At 53.7% G+C, this 22,113-nt stretch overlaps 2 protein-coding genes across 6 annotated transcripts; both read right to left on the bottom strand.

Annotated features, from left to right (window-relative positions):
* Positions 1-411: 411 nt before the first annotated feature.
* Positions 412-10,901, bottom strand: TSPAN17 (tetraspanin 17). 5 transcript variants are annotated; one of them, XM_077895448.1, is made up of 9 exons: positions 10,679-10,898; positions 7,297-7,347; positions 7,061-7,207; positions 6,075-6,245; positions 4,202-4,327; positions 3,501-3,548; positions 2,740-2,856; positions 2,597-2,659; positions 412-2,021 (listed from the first exon to the last, which is right to left on the bottom strand). In XM_077895448.1, exons 1-9 carry the CDS (start codon positions 10,763-10,765, stop codon positions 1,884-1,886), a joined length of 948 nt encoding a protein of 315 aa, XP_077751574.1. In that variant the 5' UTR covers positions 10,766-10,898; the 3' UTR covers positions 412-1,883. The 5 variants fall into 5 exon arrangements, with proteins under 5 accessions (XP_077751574.1, XP_077751569.1, XP_077751570.1 ...); XM_077895443.1 differs by having other exon boundaries at positions 412-2,053; positions 2,598-2,659; positions 10,679-10,896; XM_077895444.1 differs by lacking the exon at positions 10,679-10,898 and adding an exon at positions 9,820-9,864 and having other exon boundaries at positions 412-2,053; positions 2,598-2,659.
* Positions 10,902-13,030: 2,129 nt separating this feature from the next.
* Positions 13,031-16,361, bottom strand: EIF4E1B (eukaryotic translation initiation factor 4E family member 1B). The gene is made up of 7 exons (XM_077894286.1): positions 16,344-16,361; positions 16,073-16,248; positions 15,649-15,744; positions 14,832-14,895; positions 13,875-13,988; positions 13,541-13,680; positions 13,031-13,190 (listed from the first exon to the last, which is right to left on the bottom strand). The coding sequence occupies exons 1-7, from the start codon at positions 16,359-16,361 to the stop codon at positions 13,076-13,078; spliced, it is 723 nt and encodes a 240-aa protein (XP_077750412.1). The 3' UTR covers positions 13,031-13,075.
* Between the last annotated feature and the right edge of the window lie 5,752 nt (positions 16,362-22,113).

Here is a 22,113-nt window from a genome sequence, read left to right on the forward strand (position 1 = left end):
ATTTTCTTCATAGCATATATTGCTAGCACAAATGTTGATGTGCCTACCTGTTTTTATCTCCTGCACAGGAGTACAGCACTGGAGCCAGGACCATTTCTCTACATCCTCACACCTAAGCAGGTACTCAACTCAACTCACACTTGGGCTGTGACAGCTTACTGCCCCTCGTAAGTTGGCACTTCAAGTGTGCAGGTTTCACCTTGATGCAGCAGAAGGGCAGGGTTGGTGCAGTGCAAGATGCCAAGAGGGGTCAGATCTGGGGGCCTCCTCTCAGCTGTGGGCTGTGGGCAACTCCCCCCGAACTCATTTCCTCATTGGGAAAATACTCTCCACCTCACAAGGTGTTGTGAGGTTTGGGAGGGAAAATGAAAGGTGAAAGCATTTAAAATCAGAAACCACAGGACACATGCACAATATTGTGAGCTGCATTTATTGTAGCATGGAGAAACCAGCCATAGCCTATCTTTCAGAGACCCGAGGACACCACCCAGCCTGTGTCTGGGAGCCATGATGCTGGGCACCTGCCCCACACCCTGCCCAGCTGCAGGAGCTCCTAGCATTCCTGAATGGCAGAGTCGCCAGGGCCCCCATGGGTGACTGTCCCATAGAGATAATGATGGCACAGGGGCCCCTACCTCTTTTGTTTGGCTAGCAGGGTTTTAAATGTTTTTTTATTAGTTGCCAACAACTTAAAAATCAGAATACTTCACATAAAAATCTAGCTTTTTTGTCCTCTCCACATTTCTTGCATTAGACCTACCTATGTTCTATGTTCCCGCTTTACAGCGATTAGCTACAGCTGAATGACAGCTGCCAGTTTCAGGTGGAAATCTGTGCTTTGCCACCATCCCCACCACACCTTATTGTCACTCAAGGCCAGTTGCCATTAGCGACTCAGACTCAATCATGCAAGTATTTCTTATCACAAAGCAATGACTCTGTGTCCCATCTCCAGTAATAGTGGGAAAAATCAAAGTTGCACTGCAGAGGCCTCACAACTCAAAGGCCTACTTTATTTTTATAACCCACCCAGCACTGAGGGCATCTAAGTTAGAGATCTGCTGTGCACTTAGCCCAAACCTCTCCTTTCATCCACAAATGCTCACTCCACATATACCTCTTTGTGCAGATCTGAGAACAGCAGCCAGACTTCCCAAATCTGAGCCAGTCTTCCCCTTTAGAAGTTTGTAAATTCCCTGAAACCCAAAGAACTAGCAAGCAGGGTGGACTCACCCAGCACAGGGCTGTACCCCGTGGAGTTGCCCTAGGAAAAAAACCAGACCCAGGTAATGCTGTGCTGGTGCGCCCTCTGGTGTCCAGGAGACAACTCTACAGGCCATCCTGAAGATTTTGAACTGGATTCCAAGTGAGCCTTGGAGTCAACCATCAACAGCCCCCAAATCTGGGTCCCCCTATCCTTGAGGGTGCCAAGCTCAGGCTTCCAGCTACCTCCTTCCCAAATCCTTCCTGACCTCCATCCCACCCCTCAACCATTCTCCTGAGTATGCTGGCACCCATCTCAGCCCCCAGGAGGACCAGACTCTTCCCAGGCTATGGCCTCTTCCAGGCAGGCTCCAGCCTCTCCCCCTTCTTCACATTCCCATGCTTGGATCTTGGCCTGGCCCACATTAGGCTTGCAGCATTTGCAGGAAGAACTTTGCAGAGGTGGAGGAAGCCGACTCCCAGCCTACAGGATCAGGCAGGGCACTTAGGTGAGCAGAACGGGCCAGGTTCTCAGAGAACGGGAAGCACATGTCCCAGGAGATGATGACACTGAACAGCCCCTGTGGCCACATGGCCATTCTTCACAAGATGCTGGGGATCTGGATCTGGACTTCTACGTGAAATATACCAAGTTTTAAAGGTTGGCTCAAATGTATACACTATCCAGGCCAAGAAAACATGTTGGCAGGGTGGGTCCAGGCTGGGGCCTCAGATGGACAGCAATGCTGAGGCCCCGCAGCTGATAGAACCTCTGAGATGGTGGGCGTAAGCCAGTGGTTTTCAAGGTTTTGTTTATTTGAGTAGTTTGTAGCCATCATCATGTTTGATCCTGGGAGGCAAGCGAGGGAGAGAAAATTCTTGGACCCATTTTCAAGTCTGAGACACTGAGGCCACAGGGGGCTTCTGGCAGGGTCAAGGTCATAGCTAGTAGAGAAGACAGCTCTGAAGCTGCATGAGGCTGTGTCCCAGGCAACAGCAAGCCCCAAGCCTGCCCTAACAGCCACATGCACAGAGAGGTGTGTCCCAGCTTGAGCAGGGACACAGCAGCCCCCTACCACCCCACCTGGTCCACACATACCCTCTTAGCTGTGCCATTCCTAGGCCCCTGGAGAGCCCACCACCCACAACAGCCAAGACAGTGGTTCCCTGTGCACACTCACAGAAACACACCCGCTCCCTGCATATAGCTCCAGGACAGGCAGCAGCACACAGATTTCTCCATGGGCACACAGCACACCCACACTCAAGCCCCATAGGGAGCTCAGGTCTAAGCAGAAACACCCACAGCCTTGCCCATCACGGGTACAGTGGCACGGGAGAGGGGGTCCCTGGGTAGGCCAGGCAGGTGGCCATGGCCAATGTGGCAGCCTCACCAGTTGGCCTTCACTGCCTTGATGTCACTCACAAGATTCTGGGCCAGGCAGATACCAAAGATCTGTAAGACACAGAAGCAAAGTGAGGGAAGATGTGCTGGCAGGGCAGGGGTGTAGGGGGCATGCTGTGCTAAGGCAGTACCTGGAGGAGAGCGATGCCCACAAAGACCCCAGCCACGATGATCAGGTTTTCCTGCAGCCACTTCTCAAACTGGCCCACACAGCCTTTCGTGTGGATGGAGCCCTGTTGCTCCAGCTCCTGGGGACACACAGGCAAAGGGCTTGGCCCCACCCACCCCCACAGGCCTCTTCTCAGTCCAGTTTGCTAAGCTCATCCCCACCCCAGGGTCTGCCATCTTAGCACGTGCTGCCTAAATAGAGCTCTATCACAGAGCCTACAGAGCTCTATCATGACCAGCTCCTGGTCATCAGTCTCAGAACAGATACCCCCTCCTTCAGAAGGCCTTGCCTGACCACCCAGTCCCAATCTCATCACTTCCCTTACTTTATTTTCTTTCAAGCTCTTGGTTCAAACTGTCACATTACTGTTCATATGTATTTATCCATGAGCTTCGTGTCTTTCTTCCTTTACGGGAGTAGGAGCTCCTTGAGAGCAAGGGCTTTGTCTGCCTATCTCAGAAGCATGAATCCCTAGCGCCTAGGGCAATGCCAGGTGTGAGCGCCAGTGGGTGCTTGACAAAGAACTGGAATGAACAAGCACACACATGTCCGTGCCCACAGGTCCATTGGCCCCATGAATGGCAGTACCAAGCCCTAGGTGCCTGGATGGTTTCTAGGACTCAGCACCACCTCCCCACAGAATCTCTGAGGCCTTTCAGAGGAGCTTATGGAAGGCTGCTCTTCCCATCCCAGTGCCCCCAACTCTGTCCCAAACCCTCTCACCAGTCTGAGCCGGACATCATAGCCACACTGGGTGTTGAGGACATCTTCCTGAGGAAAAATAGGCCAATGAGCAACTTGGTGATGGGGTATCCTAAGGGGCCCAAGGCACCCAGCACTGCAATAGTTCTGGTTCTCAGGGGAAGCAGATGGAACCATGGACTCTGACAGGCCACCACTCCTACATGAGGCTCACTGAGTCCCATCTACCTCTTTCCCTGGCACCAGGACAGACGGCTGCGAACACCAGCCCGAGCTGCCTCGTGTTTACAAATCCTGCCTGCTCATGTGTTACACAAATGGGAAGAATCCTGGCCCTCAAATGTCCCAGATAAACTGTGATGGATGGAATATCACAGGGAGAAGTTTCTGCTCTGAAGAAAGCCATAAAGGGGTTAGAATCCCCAGGCCCTACCACTGCAGAATAGTGGCCCCCAAATCACACCCCAGGGGTGTGGCGGCTGGCTCACTACAGAGACGGGTTTTGTTAAAGGGGTATGGCCCCTACCCCAGCAGGCCTCACTGCTGCCCAGGGACACAAACTCCTTAGCCTCGTAGGAGGACTCCTGTGTAAAATGACCTCCCCACTGCCTTGAAGGCCCCCAGAGCAGGGCCAAGCCCAGCAAGTCCTGTGCTAGATTTTCCCCCACACTTGGCCTGTGCACTGCAATGGCCTTGCTCCCCCCTCACCAGGCCCCACTCACCGCAGGGTCCCTGACGCAGCAGGAGAAGGGCACCCCGCAGCGCTCCCGGCTTGGGTTCAAGTCAGTGCAGTTGAAATAGATATTGAGGTTCCAGTCATTAGGCCCTCGGGCTCCGCAGCAAGACCACTGAGGGGCAAGAGGAGAGCCCCTGGTGAGCCAGGCCTGCCCCAGAAGCCCCCATCCAGTTTAGAGACAGGCCTGGGCTGCAGGAGACAGGGCAGGGCTGGGTTAGGCGGGGGTCTGGAGGCAGACAGGCAGGTGGTCACCTCCTCACCACCCTCTCCCAACAGGAAGGCCGGACCTAAGCCCAGAGCCATCAGGGCAGCACTACACTCCCACCCAGGTTGTGGGGAGCAGAGGAGTACTGGGAAGGGGTGCCCAGAGAAGTGGATGTCAGGCCAAGCCCCGTGAGGAGAGGCACCACTAAGTCCACGTCTGTGCCAGGTTTCCCCACACTTGCCCCAAAGATTTTATGAAGACTTTCTCTTTTCCTCTCTGCAGGAACAGGAGGGCAACCCAGTCACCCTCACCACAATCCCATCACACTCCAAAAATGCTGTTGGCAGCACCCAGATCCCTGTCACCCCTACCCAGAGCATCATGCGCTGCCTCCCTAGGCTCAGAAATAGCTAGTGTGAAGCAAGCTCATGAACTGGGGGAGACGGGAGCACAGGCCTTAACCCATGTGGCAGGAAAGCCAGCCCTCCAGGGACCAGCTGGGTGCAGACACAAGGTGGGCACTCATGGCTGAGCCGGGGGAGGGAGGCATGGCCATACAGCTCTGTGTGCATAGGTCTCAGTGATGGCCTGGCCTCTGCTGCCTCCTCTCGCTCTGCTCAGCACCTGCTACGCCTGCGGGGAACATCCACCCCTCTTTCCACAACCCTGCTTCTTCTACAAGGTCTTCCTCTTCTCCACCCTTCCCCATTTCAGCTTTTACCACAATTTCTAATTTTTTACACACACGCGCGCACACACACACACACACACACACACACACTTGTCCATCTTCCTCATCATCCCTCTCTACCTCCAGATTGCCGTCCCGTGAGGACTGGTCCCAGCTTTTTTCACCATTGAACTCCCAGCAACTGGCCCAGGGCCTGGCACACAATAATAAGTCTGTACCAGTCTGCGTTGAATGACAAACAGATCATGTCCTAACTGCTGGCAATACATCTGCTTCTGCCCTGAGTTGAGAACTCCTCAAAGCAGGGACCAGATCTGGCTCATCTCTGGATCCAGTGGGAACAGAGTCAGAGTGGGTGGCATAGAAGTGGGTGTGAGCGGAGGAGGAGGTGCAGGCAGGAGGTGCCTGGGATCTCTTGCATTGTTCACGGACTACTTCTTCACACAAGTCAGGTAGAGGAGTTTCAGAGCAGAGCTTCTGGGGAGGGGAGAGGTCTCAAACTCTAATATGTTCGGAGGCCAAACAACATAATGAGAGAAAAGGGCTGACAGGTATAATAAAATAGAGTGGCAGAGACGATGGCAAACAGAGAGCTCCTATACTAGCAAAGGGAATGGCAGCAATGTAACCCAGCTAATACTATGGGTCCAGGGTTTATTAGGAGAAATCTGTATTTTTATATCAAATGTCCTCCTGTAGGTGTGTTGCAAACCCTGGTTGAGTTGCTGCCAGGTTTGGAGGCTTTGGCCTCTGCTCCCCAACGCTGTGTCCCTGCAGAACTAGGCACAATGGGGACCTACGGGGATCACAGAAGCTGGCTTCCCCTAAGACAGGGGGCCTTCTGGCTCTTTTCCCTGGGGTGTGGGTGGGGGAATGATTCCAGAACACAGGGAACTTGCTCTCGCACACATCTGCCCAGCAGGCACCTCACGTATAGGTAGCCCGGGCTGGCGCGGGACTCACATATTCCTGAGCAAAGTCAATGAGGTTCTGGAGGTCAATGTCATCCCGATAGGCCTTGACGTTGTTGTTGATGAAGAAATTGAGCTGGTCTCGAATCCAGTCCTTGAATACAAAGGCCAGGATCCCTGTTGCCAGCTCCAGGAAGAAGATGAGGCCAAGGAACACTGAGAACTGGGGTGAGGGCATAAAGACGGTAGGTGTCAGAGACGCAGGGCCTGGGGGTGCCACTGGGCAAAGCTTCCCCCCAAGAGAGCCAAGAGTCCCCACTTCTCTCCCATTAGTACTGTTTTATGATGGCGAAGGACAGCCCGGTTCTTACCTCCCCATCCATTCCGCTTCCTGTGGTAATCACCCTGTTTTCTTTGAGAAACCACCCTCCTTCACCTCCTGTAGCTCACGCAGAGAGCCATCTCCACCTCTTTTCCCATTCCCAGATAGAGACTGGGCCTACGCCAGTGACAGGAGCCCACCCGTCAGAGCGCTACCTCTCCCAGGACCACAGAAATTGTTCCAGAGACAGTCACTCTGAACCAGAGAGGTGCAATTCAAGGACTGGTCCTCCACTGCTTAGGAAGAAAGAGCCTCGGCCTCCAGTATGAATTCCTGGAGGGGCAGCATGAAGGTAGTCTCCACCCATTTGTGGGCATCTTTCCACCCCATGGGGAATAGAGCCAACTGGAGGGACAGACCAGAGAAACAGAGAAACCAGGCAAAGTGACACTGTGGTGGCCCCTAGATCCAAATGGACTGGCACCCAGCATATCCTTGGGCTTTCCCTAGCGAGCCCACAAATACCCTTTTATGCTTGGCCCCCTAGGTTTCAGTCACAACAGAAAGGATCCTATAAATACAGATAACAGAATTCTGATGATTATTGCTATAATAACATAATAATAAAACTACCCATTATTAAGTACTAACTATATTCAAGAAGTCAGTGGGAGGAGGTTGGGGTCCCCAATGGATCTAAGTGGGGGTGTACTCACAAACTTGAGCAGGAAGGTGTTCTCCCGGAGGGCGCCGATGCACCCAGCAAAGCCCAGCACTGACATGACACCTCCAACCACTATAAACAGCCATACGGGGTCCAGGCCTCCCAGATCAGTCAGCGCTGAGATGTTGGAGAGAACGCCCTGTGCCAAGGGAGCAAAGTCAAGTGGCCAGGCCGATCCTCCCACCACCTCCACCCACGGCAGCCCCATCCCTGACTCCACCACCTTACCTTCTCACCCCAGGCCCAGAGGCCAATGGCCAGGAACAGGGCTCCCAGCACCTGCAGAGGCACCAACAAAGAGCTAAGGGTTGGAGTGTCAGCATCCTTCCCCACCCCCAGTAGAGCGCCTCCGCCTCTAGTAGTCAGGGTCTTCAGGAAGCCAGCGGGGAGATGGGCTGTAAATGGGGTCCAGGGTCCTTCCTAACTTCCCCAGAACACATTTCAGTGCTCCTCCCCTGCAAAACACAGCCTGGAGGATGGAACCCATCCTCGCCCTTCAGGGAAGTCAGAACTGCAGCAGAGGGTGGCTGGGACACTCCTGCCAAGCAGCAGCCACGACAATGTGCTCCTGAGCCTCTCCTCCCACCAAGCCTGTTCTGGGTTCCAGGCTCCTGGCCTCCTTTCTGCCCCTTCCCAATCTGGCCATCCCATTTACTCTGGCACTCTGTGATGGCTGCCCCACTCTGTTCTCTACTTTCAAAGCTCACAAGCAAAGACCCCCGCATGGCAAGGGATCCTGAAGTGAGCCAGATCCAGTTGAGACACTCCAGTCTGAGCCGGTGGCTATGCCCTTGAAAACATCTGGCACACAGTTATGCCTGGACCTTCTAAGCACCACCCACCATCCTGCTTCAGTTACTTACTGGGAAGAGCCCTGGCTGTCCAGGCCATATGCCTGAGCCTGGGCAGGTCCCCGGATATCCATCTCACAGGGAGAGTGCCCCTCCTGCCCCAGCACAAGGCCATGACCCCAGTTCTTCATACCATCCCCACCCACCTGCTTTCACAAGGTCCTCCTCTTCCCCCTCACTCCCATTCCAGTCCATTCCACCATGACCACCCACTTTGAACGCCTTCCTCTCTCTGGCCCCAGGCTCCTCCTACTGCAGTACTCTTCTCTAAAAATGTCTTTCCTTCCCTCCTCCCACACTGGACCTGGGATATGAAACCAAACATCACTTTTCCTGCCTCATCCTACTTGATCCACCCAAGGCTTTTAGACAGGCGACTGACCACGACTTTCTCCTTTCTGAACCTCTCCATGGTTTACTGAACACCATTCCTCCCATCGCCCCTTCTCACCCTCCCTCCCACAGCTGTCCTGTGTACATGGCCACCGACACAACCAGGTTCCACCTTCTGCCTTCTGCCCTTCTTCCTCTACACTTATTTCCACACCATCATATGCTGGCATCTCCCGGACCTCCACCCACACCTCTCCCTGGCACCAGACTGCTAGGTCCACCTGCCTGCTACAAACGCCTCCATGTCCTAGGTTAGGTTCCGTGCACTGGGAATATATCAGCAAATAGGACAAATGGGCTCTCTGCCCTCAAGGGGTTTACATGTCAGTGGGGGAAATCCACAGTGAGCAAACAAGGTCATTTCAGATACCAACAGATCCTTTAAAGAAAACCAAAGAAAGCGACGCAGTAGGGAGTGACTGGGGGTGGTGGAGGCATGCTTTCCTCAGGGAAAATGGGGACATTTTAGCTAGGCTCTGAATGATGAGAGAGTATAGTGAGGAGAAGAAAATTGCAGGTGGAGGGGCTGGCAGAAGCCCAGAGGTAAGATCCAGTTTGGTGGTATAAGGGACAGACTGACAGGCAGCAGGGCCAGACCCTAGAGGGTGCTGGGCACCACTGGAGGAGTCTAGACTGTATTAGTTGATGGTAGCTTCTCAGTAGGGTAACACCAGCGTCCACTTTCCATTAAAACAAACAGAAGTCTCTGGGCCTGTTTGATAGGCACCTCTTCCTGGCCACATAAACCCAAGCCTGAAACCCTCCTGTGGCCCACTAAGTGGCCTGGTCCTGCCAGTTCAGCCTCCTAACTTCCCCTGGAGCCTTCCTCACTTCCCATCCCCTCCCTCAGTTTTGCCCCAATCCTCCTCCTTGGTCTCCCTACTTCCAAGCCTTCTGCCCCTCCTCACTCACACTTCCCACGCAGGCAGACAGATCTGCCTCCATACAAAAGCCAGAACAGACCCATCATCCAGGACTGAAGCCCTCACTACTTTATACTGCTCTCAACATAAAACTCACTGCCCCAGCCCTGGGGCCTTTCCCACTCTGGTTCCCTACCCCCACTCCCCTGCAACAGAGGGTGTGCCTGGAACAATCCTGAGTTTCTCTTGCCTGTCCCCCTTGGCATCCAGGGACTTGCTCAAATGCCCTGCCTCACCTCCACCCACTGCCCACTGGTAGGTACCTCTGCACTTACTGGCCACGTGACTCTAGGTTAAATGACTGAACCTCTCTGTGCCTCTTCCTTCATCTATAAAATGTTGATAATAAATAACAAAGTAGCTGTGTGACTACAAATCAGAATTCATTTAATCTGCCTAACAACCCTGAGGGGCGGGCTTCATGATCACCCCTCCCAGGAAGGGAAGCTGAGGCCCAAAGAGAAGTGACTTGCCCAGAGAGAAGTAGGCTTGCTGCACCCAGACCTCCAAACATCCCCATCAGTACTCTCAGCACATTGCCCACACCCTTGGGAGCTGAGCATTACTGGAGCCAAAAGGCTCACCACACACGGATGACTGCATGGGCAGTACATAGGTAGAGAGCAGCGCCACAGTCCTGTTGAACAAAACTGAACGGGCCTAGTACTTCGACGAAGACAGCAGGAACAGAGACTGCAGAGGCAGCAAGCAGTCTTGGAGAGATGGGACCGGCGAGGAAGAAGAGAAAGATGACTTGGCAGAGCCCAGTGGCACAGATGCCACCCTAGGAGAGGCACTAGCAGCTCCCTTCTCTGGCAGGGGCAGCACCTCCCGGAGGCCTCGGTTCTGTGAGCTGTGGAATGTTGAATTCTGTTTCCCAGGGCCAGCTCAGGACGCCTCAATAGGGGGAGATACCCTGCCCCTAGCAGAGGACTAGAGCTATTGGCGCTCCCAGCCTGCAAGCTGCATGGGGCAGGTTGACCTACCCGCCCCCCTCCCACCCGCCTTGCTGGAGCTTAAGGCTGGACGAGGGGATCCAGCCCTTCCCCTCACGGAGACACTCATCCCTGTGGACTCACAGGGTGGAGCTCAGCGAACACCCCACACCCCGCATTCCAGAGTAGCAAAGGAGCTGGACAGGAGGCAGGTCCCCGGGACCTTCAGGGAAACACCTCCCCTTTTTCTGCCGGGGCCTGGGAAGCTACCGGGAGACTCCACCTCCATACCCTACCCCGCGGCGCCTGGGACCCGCCTCCAGCAATCCGGGCCTCCCGGGTAGTTCCCCGGAGTGGTCCTGGGAGTGGGCGTGGGAAGAAGGGAGGTTGTGTGACGGTCCCAGCCCTTAAGGCAGGAAGCGGTCCGCCCCCCCCGCCCCCCAAGTAGGGGACTGAACCTCCTTTCCCACCACCCCAGCACGGGGCCCGGAACCCACCCCGCGCTCACCCAGAAGACAATGTTGAAGCCAAACAGGAAGTATTTCCCGCAGCAGCCGACCTCCGGTTCCTGGAAGTGCTGGTGCTTGCCCGGCATGGTGAGCAGCCGCCCGCCGGCCCGGGAACCGGAGCCGGGGCCGGGCCCGGCCCTCCACGGGCCGCCCTGGGCTAGAGCCGCCCGGAGCCTAGCCCGGCGGCTGCGGCTTCATGGCCGCGGCCACACAGAGCGCCGCTCGGGCCCCGCCGGCCCCGCAGGGACCGCCCAGCTCCCCGCCAGCGCAGTCCCGTCGGAGCCCCGCCGCCTCTAGGCCTGACTCCGCCCCTGCCCGTCTCAGTCCCGTCGGAGCCCCGCCCCCAGGCCTAAGTCTGCGTCTCCGGGCCCCGCCCCCAGCTCGGAGCCCCGCCCCCAGGCCTAAGTCTGCGTCTCCGGGCCCCGCCCCCAGGCCTAAGTCTGGGTCTCCGGGCCCCGCCCCCAGCTCGGAGCCCCGCCCCCAGGCCTAAGTCTGCGTCTCCGGGCCCCGCCCCCAGGCGTAAGTCTGGGTCTCCGGGCCCCGCCCCCAGGCCTAAGTCTGCGTCTCCGGGCCCCGCCCCCAGGCCTAAGTCTGCATCTCCGGGCCCCGCCCCCAGACCGGCCCCGCCCCCGGCCCGGAGCCCCGCCCCCAGGCCTGACTCCGCCCCGCACGCCCGCCGCCGCTGGGACCTCCCCAGCGCCCTGCGGACCTGCCTGAGAAGGATGATGGTGGCACCACCGCAAGTCTTTGGCACGAAGCGGCCCCAGTTACTCCTACCCTACAAGGCCCAGTACCGGCGCCACCCCAGTCCCCAGCCTTGCTGTCGGAGCCGAGTCCTGGAGAAGAGTAACTGCTGTTCTGATGAGCAGATGGGGACAGCCATATAGATCCTGTTTTTAACACACGTGCAGGCCGTTTTATTACAGTGTCGTCGAGTCAAATGCGCTTTTCACTCAATGGAAATTCCTCTCTACCTACACTGGCTCAAACTCAGACCAGGTGGCATCTGGGTCTTGTGAGCGCGGCGCCTGCTGCTCCCTGATACTTCAGTTTCGCTAAGGGCATATACCGGATCCCTGAGCTCCAACCCTTCTGACATTGAAATCTGTCCCTGGCTCTTCCTCCCCCTTTCCCCATACTAGCTTGGGCCTGATTGGGCCCTGTGGGGTCTCACACGAGCACCCCCTCAAGGGGGGACAGGAGATTAAGGTTTTGGGGGGCCAAATATTAACTTTAGAACTCTCAAAAATAATTCTAATTTTGTTCAAAAGTGTTTATTTAGAACAGGAACAGAAAAAAAAAAGAAAAAGAAAAAAAAAAGGAACAGGAACAGAAAGGAGCTTAAACTAACCTTTTTTTTTTTTTTTAAGATTTTATTTATTCACAAGAGACACAGAGAGAGAGGCAGAGACATAGGCAGAGGGAGGAGAAGCAGGCTCCATGCAGGAAGCCTGATATGGGACTCCATCCTGGGGCTCCCAGATCAGGCCCTGAGCCGAAGGCAGATGCTTAACTGCTGAGCCACTCAGGCTTCCCTTCATCACCTTTTTAGTTAATCCACCTCAAGCAGAACTATGAGAACTAACCACTACTGTCCTGCACTCCTGGACCAGGACCTCATCTACCTACCCACCTCCACATCACCATGATCATGAGGCAGGCGAGGCCCGGACATCCCTGGGCACAGCTGAGGAAAGGGCAAGAGGACGCACGTCTCTCTGTGAGATAATGGGGTTCTGCCTCTAAGACTGCAACCTTTATGATGTACAGCCTGCTCCAGGGACCCACATCCAGTTGAGGGAAGGTATAAGGTACAGGGTAGGCTCCAAGGCTACAAAGCTGATGAGAAGGCAATTCATAAAGGCTTGAAGTAGAGTAATCCAAAGAGGAGCACCCACCTCCCACACCTCCACCCCTACCCCCACACTCTGTCCTCAAGCTCCAGCTTTCAGAGTGTCAACAGCCTTGGGCCCCCTCCCCCTATAAGAATATGGCCTTCAGACCACCCAGCCCCTTTCCTAGGGGTATGCACAGAGTAAGTGCTGGACTGTAGGATGCTCTTGTCATCTTTCCACCTTTGGTTGAGCTTTGCTTCCCCCCAGTGACTCACCCCAACCCACCCTCAGATGAAACAAAGATACTCAGGGCTTTCCTCAACCTTTCCTGGGCCCTCAGGCTGGCTCCCTGACCACAGAGCTGTCCCTAGGCCTGAGCCCCAACTCACATTAAAGAATGTTCATATTCACTCCAAGACATGGGAGAACCCCATTCTCTAACCCCTCCTCCTGCCCTACATCACCATTGTAGTCTAGTACCCCCCCACCCCCCACCCCCCACATACACAGGGCAGGGAAAGGCTCAGGGGCAGCTGAATGGATAATGGTGCCAAGGTCTCATCACACCACAAACTTATTCTTGGCTAGGGAGTTGCTCTTGGTGGCCGTGTCTGCATGAGCCTGGTACCCAATGACAATCTTCGTGGAGAGGCCCAGGCGCTCCTTGTAGACCCGCCTGGAGTTGGGGGAGGAGGAGAGGAAATGAGATCGTCATCAGCAGGTCCTGGAGATAACCTGGGATCCTGGGTCCTCCTTTGACCAGAATTCCTATCTTGGTTCCAGCCACCATCACTCTTTGTGCATCCTTACTAGGTGGAAACCCAAAACAGGACTCTTTAATGCAGAAGAAGAGTCTTGCTAGAAAAAGCTTGAAATCTGGATTCCAGACCCTCATACAAGTGGGTAAGGAAGTAGGGGGAGAGGACACAGAAAGTTCCAGAGGTCTCCCTCACAAGCCAAGCCTCTACCCGCACACACATTCACCTTCTCCCCTAGAAGAGACTCTGTGCTAGGGATCCCCCTCACCCAATGTGCAGCACGCCCTCCTGGTTCTCTGCCTCCCTCGTCCACACGGCAATCTTGTCCCCCTTGGTTCGAATGTTGATAACAGCCCCACACACCTCCCGGCTGTGCTCCTCAAAGCTCTCCCCGATCAGACACAGCAGCTAGGGCCAAAAAGAGAGGATAGTGAGAGCTCTACCTGAGTCACAGGGAGTGCTCCCACTATCTGGGAGACCACTGACTCTACATCAGCTCAGTCTCTTCTAGTGGGGACCCTCCCCACCCCTCCCCACCCCACCCCGCCCCGCCCCTCCCCTTCCCACCCCTCACCTCCTTTCCTCTCCCCATCCGCACTCACTGTCTCTAGCCACAGGCGGTCCAGCTCACTGTGGCGCTGCTGCTTGGCGAGACTGACCAGCCAGCGGCCACCCCTCTTATTCCTGCTATCTTCCCACATGGGCTCAATGCCATCCTAAGATGTGGAATGACAAATCAATGGCCTCCCTCTGTTCAAAGGGAAGTGAGGGCCCAGCCACCTTCCCAGGCCGTGCTCTGGCCCCTAAATAAGCCTCCACAGGCCAGGTTCCCTCTTGCCTCCATCCCCTCTGAACAAGCAAGTTCTACCACCAGCCACTCGGCCTGCAACCCCTCCTATGAGCTCCCCGCAAGCCTCTGATCCTCCACACTTGTCACCTTTTGTAGCCATATATATATATATATATATATATATATATATATATATATATATATATATATTTATACATACACACACACACACACACACACACACACACACATAGGTTTGTCTCCTTTGCGGAATAGAGCTCCTTGAATCAAGAGTTCAAATGTGGGTGATTAAGGAAGCCTCTGGGGCAACCTTAGTGTGTATAAGGGCAGACATCCCAGGCCGGACAGAAGTCACCTGGGGAGATGTTTAAACCCTGGTAGTAGCACACACATTCCCCCCACACACACACACCTGCTGCATCAGTACCTCCAGATGTGAACATCAATGAGGGCCTAGACATTGAAGCCGAGTGTTCTCAGGCCATTCTGATGCAGGTCCCTTGTTAAGGAGCCGGGCCAGAAACCTGGGCTCCTTCCTAGTTCCCTCTGCTCCTCCCTCCCCGTTCGAGACTCTTAAATATCCTAGGGCTCCAGCCTGATGCTCTGTCCAAGCTTCTGTGTAGCATGTCCTCAGATTGGAAAGGCTGTCTGCGGCACCCCACCCCCAAACTCCATGAGGGAGGAACACAGCAGCCGCTGAGGAGGGTTAGCCCTCTTGGGGCCTGAGGGGTGGGGAGGCTGAGCTTACCTTGAACAGGGCGTAGTCACAGCCGGAAGAGAGCTTACTGGCCAGCTGGATGTGACTGTACATCCTGGAGAGAACACCCCCACCCCCACCGCAGGCTGAAAAAATAGACTTTTTAAGGCCTGGGTCCTACTTACCCCATCCCCCCCAAACTCCTTACCAGATGCCACTGTGTTCCGCCCACATTCAGACCTCTGAGGCTTTGCTCACACTCACCCCCTCACCCCCAGCCTGGAATTCCATCCCTATTTACCCAAACCCTCAAATCCCACCTTGTCCTGGGAGTCTTCCTTGACCATCCAAACCCCTGGGGAGGCTTTTAGAGCCCCATTGCTGGTGGCAGGGGGTGGGTGTCAGGCACCCCTCCAGCTGAGACCCAGACTCTCAGCCACCCCTAGGGTTTGTAGGGCACCTGTCAGATCTCTTCCCTTGATTACCCATGGATACTGTCAGGCAGCCTAATCCTCATTTTGTGGCTGTGACCAGATCAGAGAGGAAAAAGAACTTTCCCAAGACCACAAAGCCATGGAGCAGCAGTCAGAGTCAACTTCTGGCTTCTCCAACCTCCCAGGCTCTCTCCCTAGGCCCGGAGAAGGTTTCAGAGGGGCCCATGTTCCAACCCCAGTGACCCCCACCCACAAGCAGAACCTACCAAACTCCAGCCCTCAGCAAATGCTGAGAGGTCCCGGGGGTGGGGATGGGGGCTGGGAGGCTGGAAAAGCTGTGTAAGAAACAGCTTCTTGGAGGGGTGTGGTCTGGGAAGGATCCCCAGCTCAGAGGCCCCTGGCTCAAGCCTCCCCTGGGAGCAACAGATACTCACGCCCAAAAGTCTTCCACGGTGTCAAACTTGGTGACCAGACGCAAGTTGTCCTGCCAGGTTCGGCTGCGGTCATTCTTAAAGAACCATAGAGCCCACCTGGGGTGGGGGTGGGGGGTTGGGGGGAGACCAGGAGGAAGCAGAGAGCCCTCCCAGGCTCACCACCAGCAGCACCTGCGCTGGCAGGGAAGTCCTGCCCCTTCAAGGACAATTGAGGAGATGGGGTTTGGGCGTAACTCCCCCGGCCAGGGTGACTGGAGTCAGTGATCCTGAAAGTTTGAGGCAGGATGGGGAAATTTAACCCAGTATCTCAGCTAGGTTAAGGCCAGAAGCACCAGTGGGGCCCAAGCCTTAGGCCAGCTCTGACCTTTCTTGGAGAAGGAACTAACTGGGTCCAAGAGGTGCAAGGCCACACCACTAGCCTTACCTGTTCAGCAGCGGATGTAACTCCAACTTGACCCCTGGGGGGCCCCCATCCTGGGCCTTCCCCCTCTGGGACAGCAGGGCCCCAGGGGTATTCAGAGCCCCCTCTGCCCCTTCTTTCTCATCTTTTTTTTCCTCCTTCTCCTCCCACTTTCGGATTCCACTCTCAGCCTCCCTGGCCTAACCAAAGAAAGAAAGCCAGGTGAGCAGCAAACCCCAGGCCGGCCACTCCAGCCTGGTCCCCAGCTGCACAAGGGGCAGGAGGGCAGACTTACAGGGCTGGCAGTAGCCATGTAGCAGCTTGGGCTTCGCCCCAGCTGGCCCCCAGCTGCTAGCTTTTAACCCAGTTGTGCTGTCTCTCCCGCCTCCCCACCGCCCCAGAGCACGGGATAGGGAGGAGCCAGCATGGAAAAGGAGAGGAGAGGAGAGGAGAGGAGAGGAGGGGAGGGGAGGGGAGGGGAGGGAAAAGAAAGAAAAGAAAGAAAAGAAAGAAAGAAAAGAAAAGAAAGAAAGAAAGAAAGAAAGAAAGAAAGAAAGAAAGAAAGAAAGAAAGAAAGAAAGAAAGAAAGAAAGAAAGAACTTGCACTGTGCATTCCATAGCAAACATTTAGTGAGCACCTTCTGCAGGCAGGCAGGTAGGAGGGGACAGCTGAGATCAGACAAACCCTGCCGCCACCCCCGTGGTGCTGGCCATGTGGTGGCTGGGCCCCCAAAAGGTAAAGGCCGATATTAGAGATCTGCCCTGAGTGCAATCACATCTTATGGGGGATGGGCCTAGAATTTAAAGCGGATCATCCCAGCATTGGCAGAAGCAAGGACTCTGACGTAGCCAGCGTCCATAGCCAGGTCAGAGACCTCATATGTGCATTCGAGTGTCCATTCACACACCCATTTGGCTACCACTGTAGTGACACCGGCCCTTATCTAGTCTCTGGAAGCATCTGAGTTTCTTTTTTTAGGTACATAATCATTTAGAAACAGGGAGATTATATGTTAGATATCTACATGTTTGGTGCTCTTGAAAATTTGGGAAGGCCCACAACCCTAGGGCCTCTACCTCATAGGTCCACAATCCACTGTGGCTGAGGCTGACCTTTGGAAGGGCAAATGAGGTGCCATGTGTCCCTGCTGGCCCACTGCATTCCTGCTTCTTACTGCCTGGCTTATCTTTTCTCTACCCAGCATTGATGGGAGTGAAGTGTTGGGGAGAAAGTGCCACAGTTTTAGAGCCTGGGTTCAAATCCTCCCTGCCCTGGCCTCGGCCAAGTACCTGAACCTCAGAGTCTCAGTTTCCTTATCTGTAAAATAGGAATGTTAATGATACAACTCAGACATTTATTGTATTAAATGATATAAAATACATAAAGTCCACAAAACAGGGCCTGGTGTGGTAGTCAATACGAATCAGCTGAGAGCTACCCCAGGGTGCAGGAGGGATGGGAAAAGATGAGAGAGGGAAGGAGGAAGGAAAAGCTCTGGCTCTGGCTACCCTTTCCCCTGCCTTCTCAGCAGCATCCTTTCCTGCAAGAGTTGAGGCCTCTTCTCAACCTCCCCTTGACCACATTTACGATCTGAGATCTATAGAGGGACCAATCTCTTCCCTCCACACCTAGGGAAGCCCTTGACCACCTGGAGGCTGAGAGTCGGTATCTGTCCAAACCCACATTCCCTAAGCTCCAGGTACATACCAGGCGTGGGGGTAGGTGTTGTGAGTGGCCCCCGAGCTCTGCTCTACCAGGGGAGCCAGACAGCAGGTACTCTTACAAAGACCTGTGTAACACAAATGCAGACTTCTGAAGGAAAGGAATTCACAGGTGGGGAAAGATAACTGCTATGACCTGAGCTAGGGCTTTAGAGTGGCAATTCTCAAGTGCATGGATCAGAATCATCTGCAGCGCTTGTTAAACAGGCTGCTGGGTCCTGCCCCCCCCCCCCCCCCCAGAATTTGATTCCTTAGCCCTGGGCTTGGGCCTGAGAATTGGCATTTCTAAAAAGCTCCCTGAGGCTGCTGGTCAAGAACCCCATTTTGAGAACAACCAGGGAGTTCCTGGATGAGGTGATGTTTGAGCTGACCCCTAAAGCATGAATAAGAGTTAACTAGGTGGTAGAGAAAGGCATCTCAGGGACTGGGAGCAGCATGTGTAAAGGCCCAGGGGCAGAGGGGACATGGGACACTAGAGGGAAAAAAGGAAGACTAGAGTAGCTGATGCCCTAAGGAGGAAAGGATAGTAAGTCCTGATCTTAGGAAAAATGGAGAGCCACTGAGTGCTTCAAGTGAATACAGATGGACTGGGGAGGTAATCAGTTGGGTTTTCCAGCAAGTTCTTTGGGCTGCTGTGTAGGAAACAGACTCTGTGGTAGCAAGAGTGAGTGGGAGGAGTTCTAGTAGGTTGCTAATGTAGTTGTCCAGGTGACAGATCTGGAGATGGAAGATGGAGAGAACATAATGGATTTCAGAGGTGTTTAGAAGGAAGATTCCCTCATGTTTGGTGATGGATAGGCTCTGGAGAAATGGGGCACAATGTTCCAGCTACCTGTTGCTCCATAAAAAACCACCCCAAACTTAGTGGCTTAAAACAGCAGCGATCATCCATTTTGCTCACAGATCTACAATTCAGGTCATGCTCAATAGGAACAGGTCGCCTCTGCTCCAAAGTGCTGTCAGTTGGAGTAGCTTACAGGCTGGGGCTAGAGTCATCTGCTCACTCAGTGGGGCAGTGGATGCCAGCTGTCAGCTGGAACCTCAGCTGGGAGTGTTGGCTGGGACAGCTCTATGTACCTCTCCATGTGGCCACTTGGCTTCCTCACAGCATGGTGGCGAGGTTCCCAGAAGCGGCATCCCAAGAGACGGGAAGCAGAAGCTGCCAGTTTCTTAAGGCCTAGGCTCCAAACCTGGCACAGCATCATGTCCGTTGTATTCAATTAGTGTCCCAAGGCCCACATTCAAAGACGGGGACATAATCCCACGTCCTGATTGGAAGAATATCAAAGAATTTTGGACAGAGGAAGCACTGGAGGAGGGCCAGGCTTGGGGAGAGATCATGAATCTATATTTGATGGAGAAAAAGGGAGAAAGGACCCTCCTCAAGTGACAGGCATGGTCTCAGCTGCCTTAGAGTCCTGGCCCAGCGCCTGGCATGGAGCAACCCTGCCAGCCACAGTACCCTCGCCTACCTTCTTCCACATCTTCCAGCATGCAGCAGCCTGTGGAGTCTGGGGTTAGGTCACTAAGGAAAGACCTTAGGGAAAAAAATCCCTGGCCCTAGGAGGTCCTGGTCCCTAATCAAAGTCCTCTCAAGTCTATCTGTGGAGGACTTCTCCATTGTGGGCTCCAGAGCCCTAATCCTACTGTATTGTTCCTAAAAAATCTTGAATCTGCCCATTCCTTTTACTCCCCAGTGCCTCCACTCCAGGCAAGCCCTGCCGTCTCTGGCCTGGGCCACTGCCCAAGTCTCTCCTAGCATTCTCCTTGCTTCTTTCTGCCTCCTTACAGAACATTCTCCATGTGCCTCAGAGGACTCATTTAAAACATTAATCTGATCACTTAACTCCTCTGTTTAAAACCCTCCAGGACATCCAGAATGTGACCCAAATTCCAGGCCTGTAGGTTTCTGCATGATCCAGCCTTACAGTGCCCCAAGTACACTGATCCTCCAACAGGCCAGATTGGCTCCTGCCTCAAGGCCTTTGTCCTTGCCGTTTCCCCTCCAACTGTCTGCATGACTGACTTCTTCTCGTCCTTCAGGGCTGGGCTTAAATGTTGCCTTCTCAAAGAGGGCCTCCCTGACCATCTTATCTAAAGTAGACCATGCTCCAGCACCTGGGTGGCTCAGTGGTTAAGCATCTGCCTTCAGCTCAGGTCATGATCCCGGGGTCCTGGGATAGAGTCCTGAATCGGGATCCCCACAGGGAGCCTGCTTCTCTCTCTGCCTATGTCTCTGCCTTCTCTGTGTGTGTCTCTCATGAATAAATAAATAAAATCTTTAAAAAATAAAGTAGACCACTCTCCATAACATAACTTATAGAGTTGTCAAATCACTATGTTGTACATCTGAAATGAGTTAACATTTTGTGGCAGCTATATTGTAGTAAAAAATAGACCACACTTGCCTGCTTCAGGACCTTACACAGGTTCTGCCTTTGATTCCTAACTCAAGTGAGACCTTCCCTGCCCACTGTATGTAAACTGTTCAAGCCCTCGGCTCTACTCCAGCACTTTCTATACCCTTTCTCTTCTTCACTTCCCCTCCCAGCATAGCACCTCCGGACACACCATATATTTTACTTATTTATTTTACTTCTCTTCCTTTCTCTACCAGAACACAAGAACGGAGGCCTCTTTCGTTCACAGCTGTGTACATAAAGCAGGGCCTGGCTCTTCGCAAGGTCTCAGACAGCAGAGTGAGGAGGGAGAGCTGACCTTTAGATTTAGCAAAATGGACATCACTGATTCGGACAGAAGCAACACAATCTAAGACATCCTACTCAGTCACTAGTTCTTTGGCTGTCTGTGGCTTCCTACTAGAATTTAAGTTTTAGAAGAGCAAGGACTTCATTGATCTTGTTCTCTGCTGAATCTCTGGTACCAGAATAGTCTCTGGCATGCAGTGGGCACTCAGGAGATACTGATTGAGAAGAATAGATGCCAGCGGCCTGATATGATTTCCCCTCTTTGGGGCTGGCTCCCTCATCTGTATGAGGAAGATTGAAAATGCCTGTTTTAGGGATGCCCGGTTGAGCATCTGCCTTCGGCCCAGGGCGTGATCCTGGGGTCCCGGGATCGAGTCCCATATCCGGTTCCCTGCATGGAGCCTGCCTCTCCCTCTGCCTATGTCTCTGCCTCTCTCTCTCTCTCTCTCTCTCTCACTCACTATCTGTCTCTCTGTGTCTCTCATGAATAAGTAAATAAAATCTTTAAAAAAAAAAAAAAAAGAAGGGCAGCCCCTGTGGCGCAGCGGTTTAGTGCCGTCTGCAGCCCAGGGCATGATCCTGGACACCCGGGATCAAGTCCCACGTCAGGCTCCCTGCATGGAGCCTGCTTCTCCCTCTGCCTGTGTCTCTGCCTCTCTCTCCGTGTGTGTCTCTATGAATAAATAAAATAAAAAATCTTAAAAAAAGAAAGAAAAGAAAATGCCTGTTTTAAAGGATTGATTTCAGGGATTAATGATATAATGGATGCCATGCCTGGGACATAGTAAGTGTGCAATAAATAGCATTCATTCCTCCCTCTTTTCAGGTCCCACCCTGCCTGCCCATCTTCCTCACTACCCTGAGGCCTCTGGACAGCAGGAATATTGATAAATGTTTCATCACAATGTCAGGCACCACACACAGAGTTAAAAAGACCCATCTGGATTTTTGCAAAACCCAGGCAGGGCTAGGATCACCAGGATCCTCATGATCCTCTTAAAAGAATGCCTTCTGCTCCAACTGCTCCAGCTGCTCCAGCTGCTCCAGTGGGGATTGGCCCCTCCCCACATTCTCCCATCCTTCCCTCCCCTCAGCTACAATAACCGTTCTCCTTAGTATATTCTTAGGAAGAGGAAAGGAAGGAGTTGAATGGAGAGGCCCATTTTCCTGGGGAAGAGAAAATAGAAATGAGGAGAGGTCCCTGAGCACTCACAGGATTAGGGTCTGGCCAGAAAGAGGCCCAGGGGCCTGGGCTCTGCCATCCTACACCCTAAAGGGGAGACAGGGAAGAGGTGGACAGCAGTGTGACACAGGGTAAAAATCCATTGCGCTGGTGAGTGGTGTCCCAGTAACCATGTTGCCTTCTTCTGGAAACAGTATGTAAAGAGGGAAACAAAGAAAAATGTAGCAGATGTTAACACCTGGTGAATATAGATGAAGAATACTGGGGTATTCGTTATATTAATATTGCAACTTTTCTGAATATTTTATTCCCTGTAGTATGCTTGCAACTTTTCTCTGGGTTTGAAGTTTTTCAAAATAAGAAAGTTGGGTGTAAAAAGAAACAGCAACAGAGGGATCCCTGGATGGCTCAGTGGTTTAGCACCTGCCTTTGGCCCAGGGCGCAATCCTACA

The sequence above is a fragment of the Canis aureus genome, chromosome 4 (assembly GCF_053574225.1).
Source record: "Canis aureus isolate CA01 chromosome 4, VMU_Caureus_v.1.0, whole genome shotgun sequence".
Classification (NCBI taxonomy): Eukaryota; Metazoa; Chordata; class Mammalia; order Carnivora; family Canidae; genus Canis; species Canis aureus.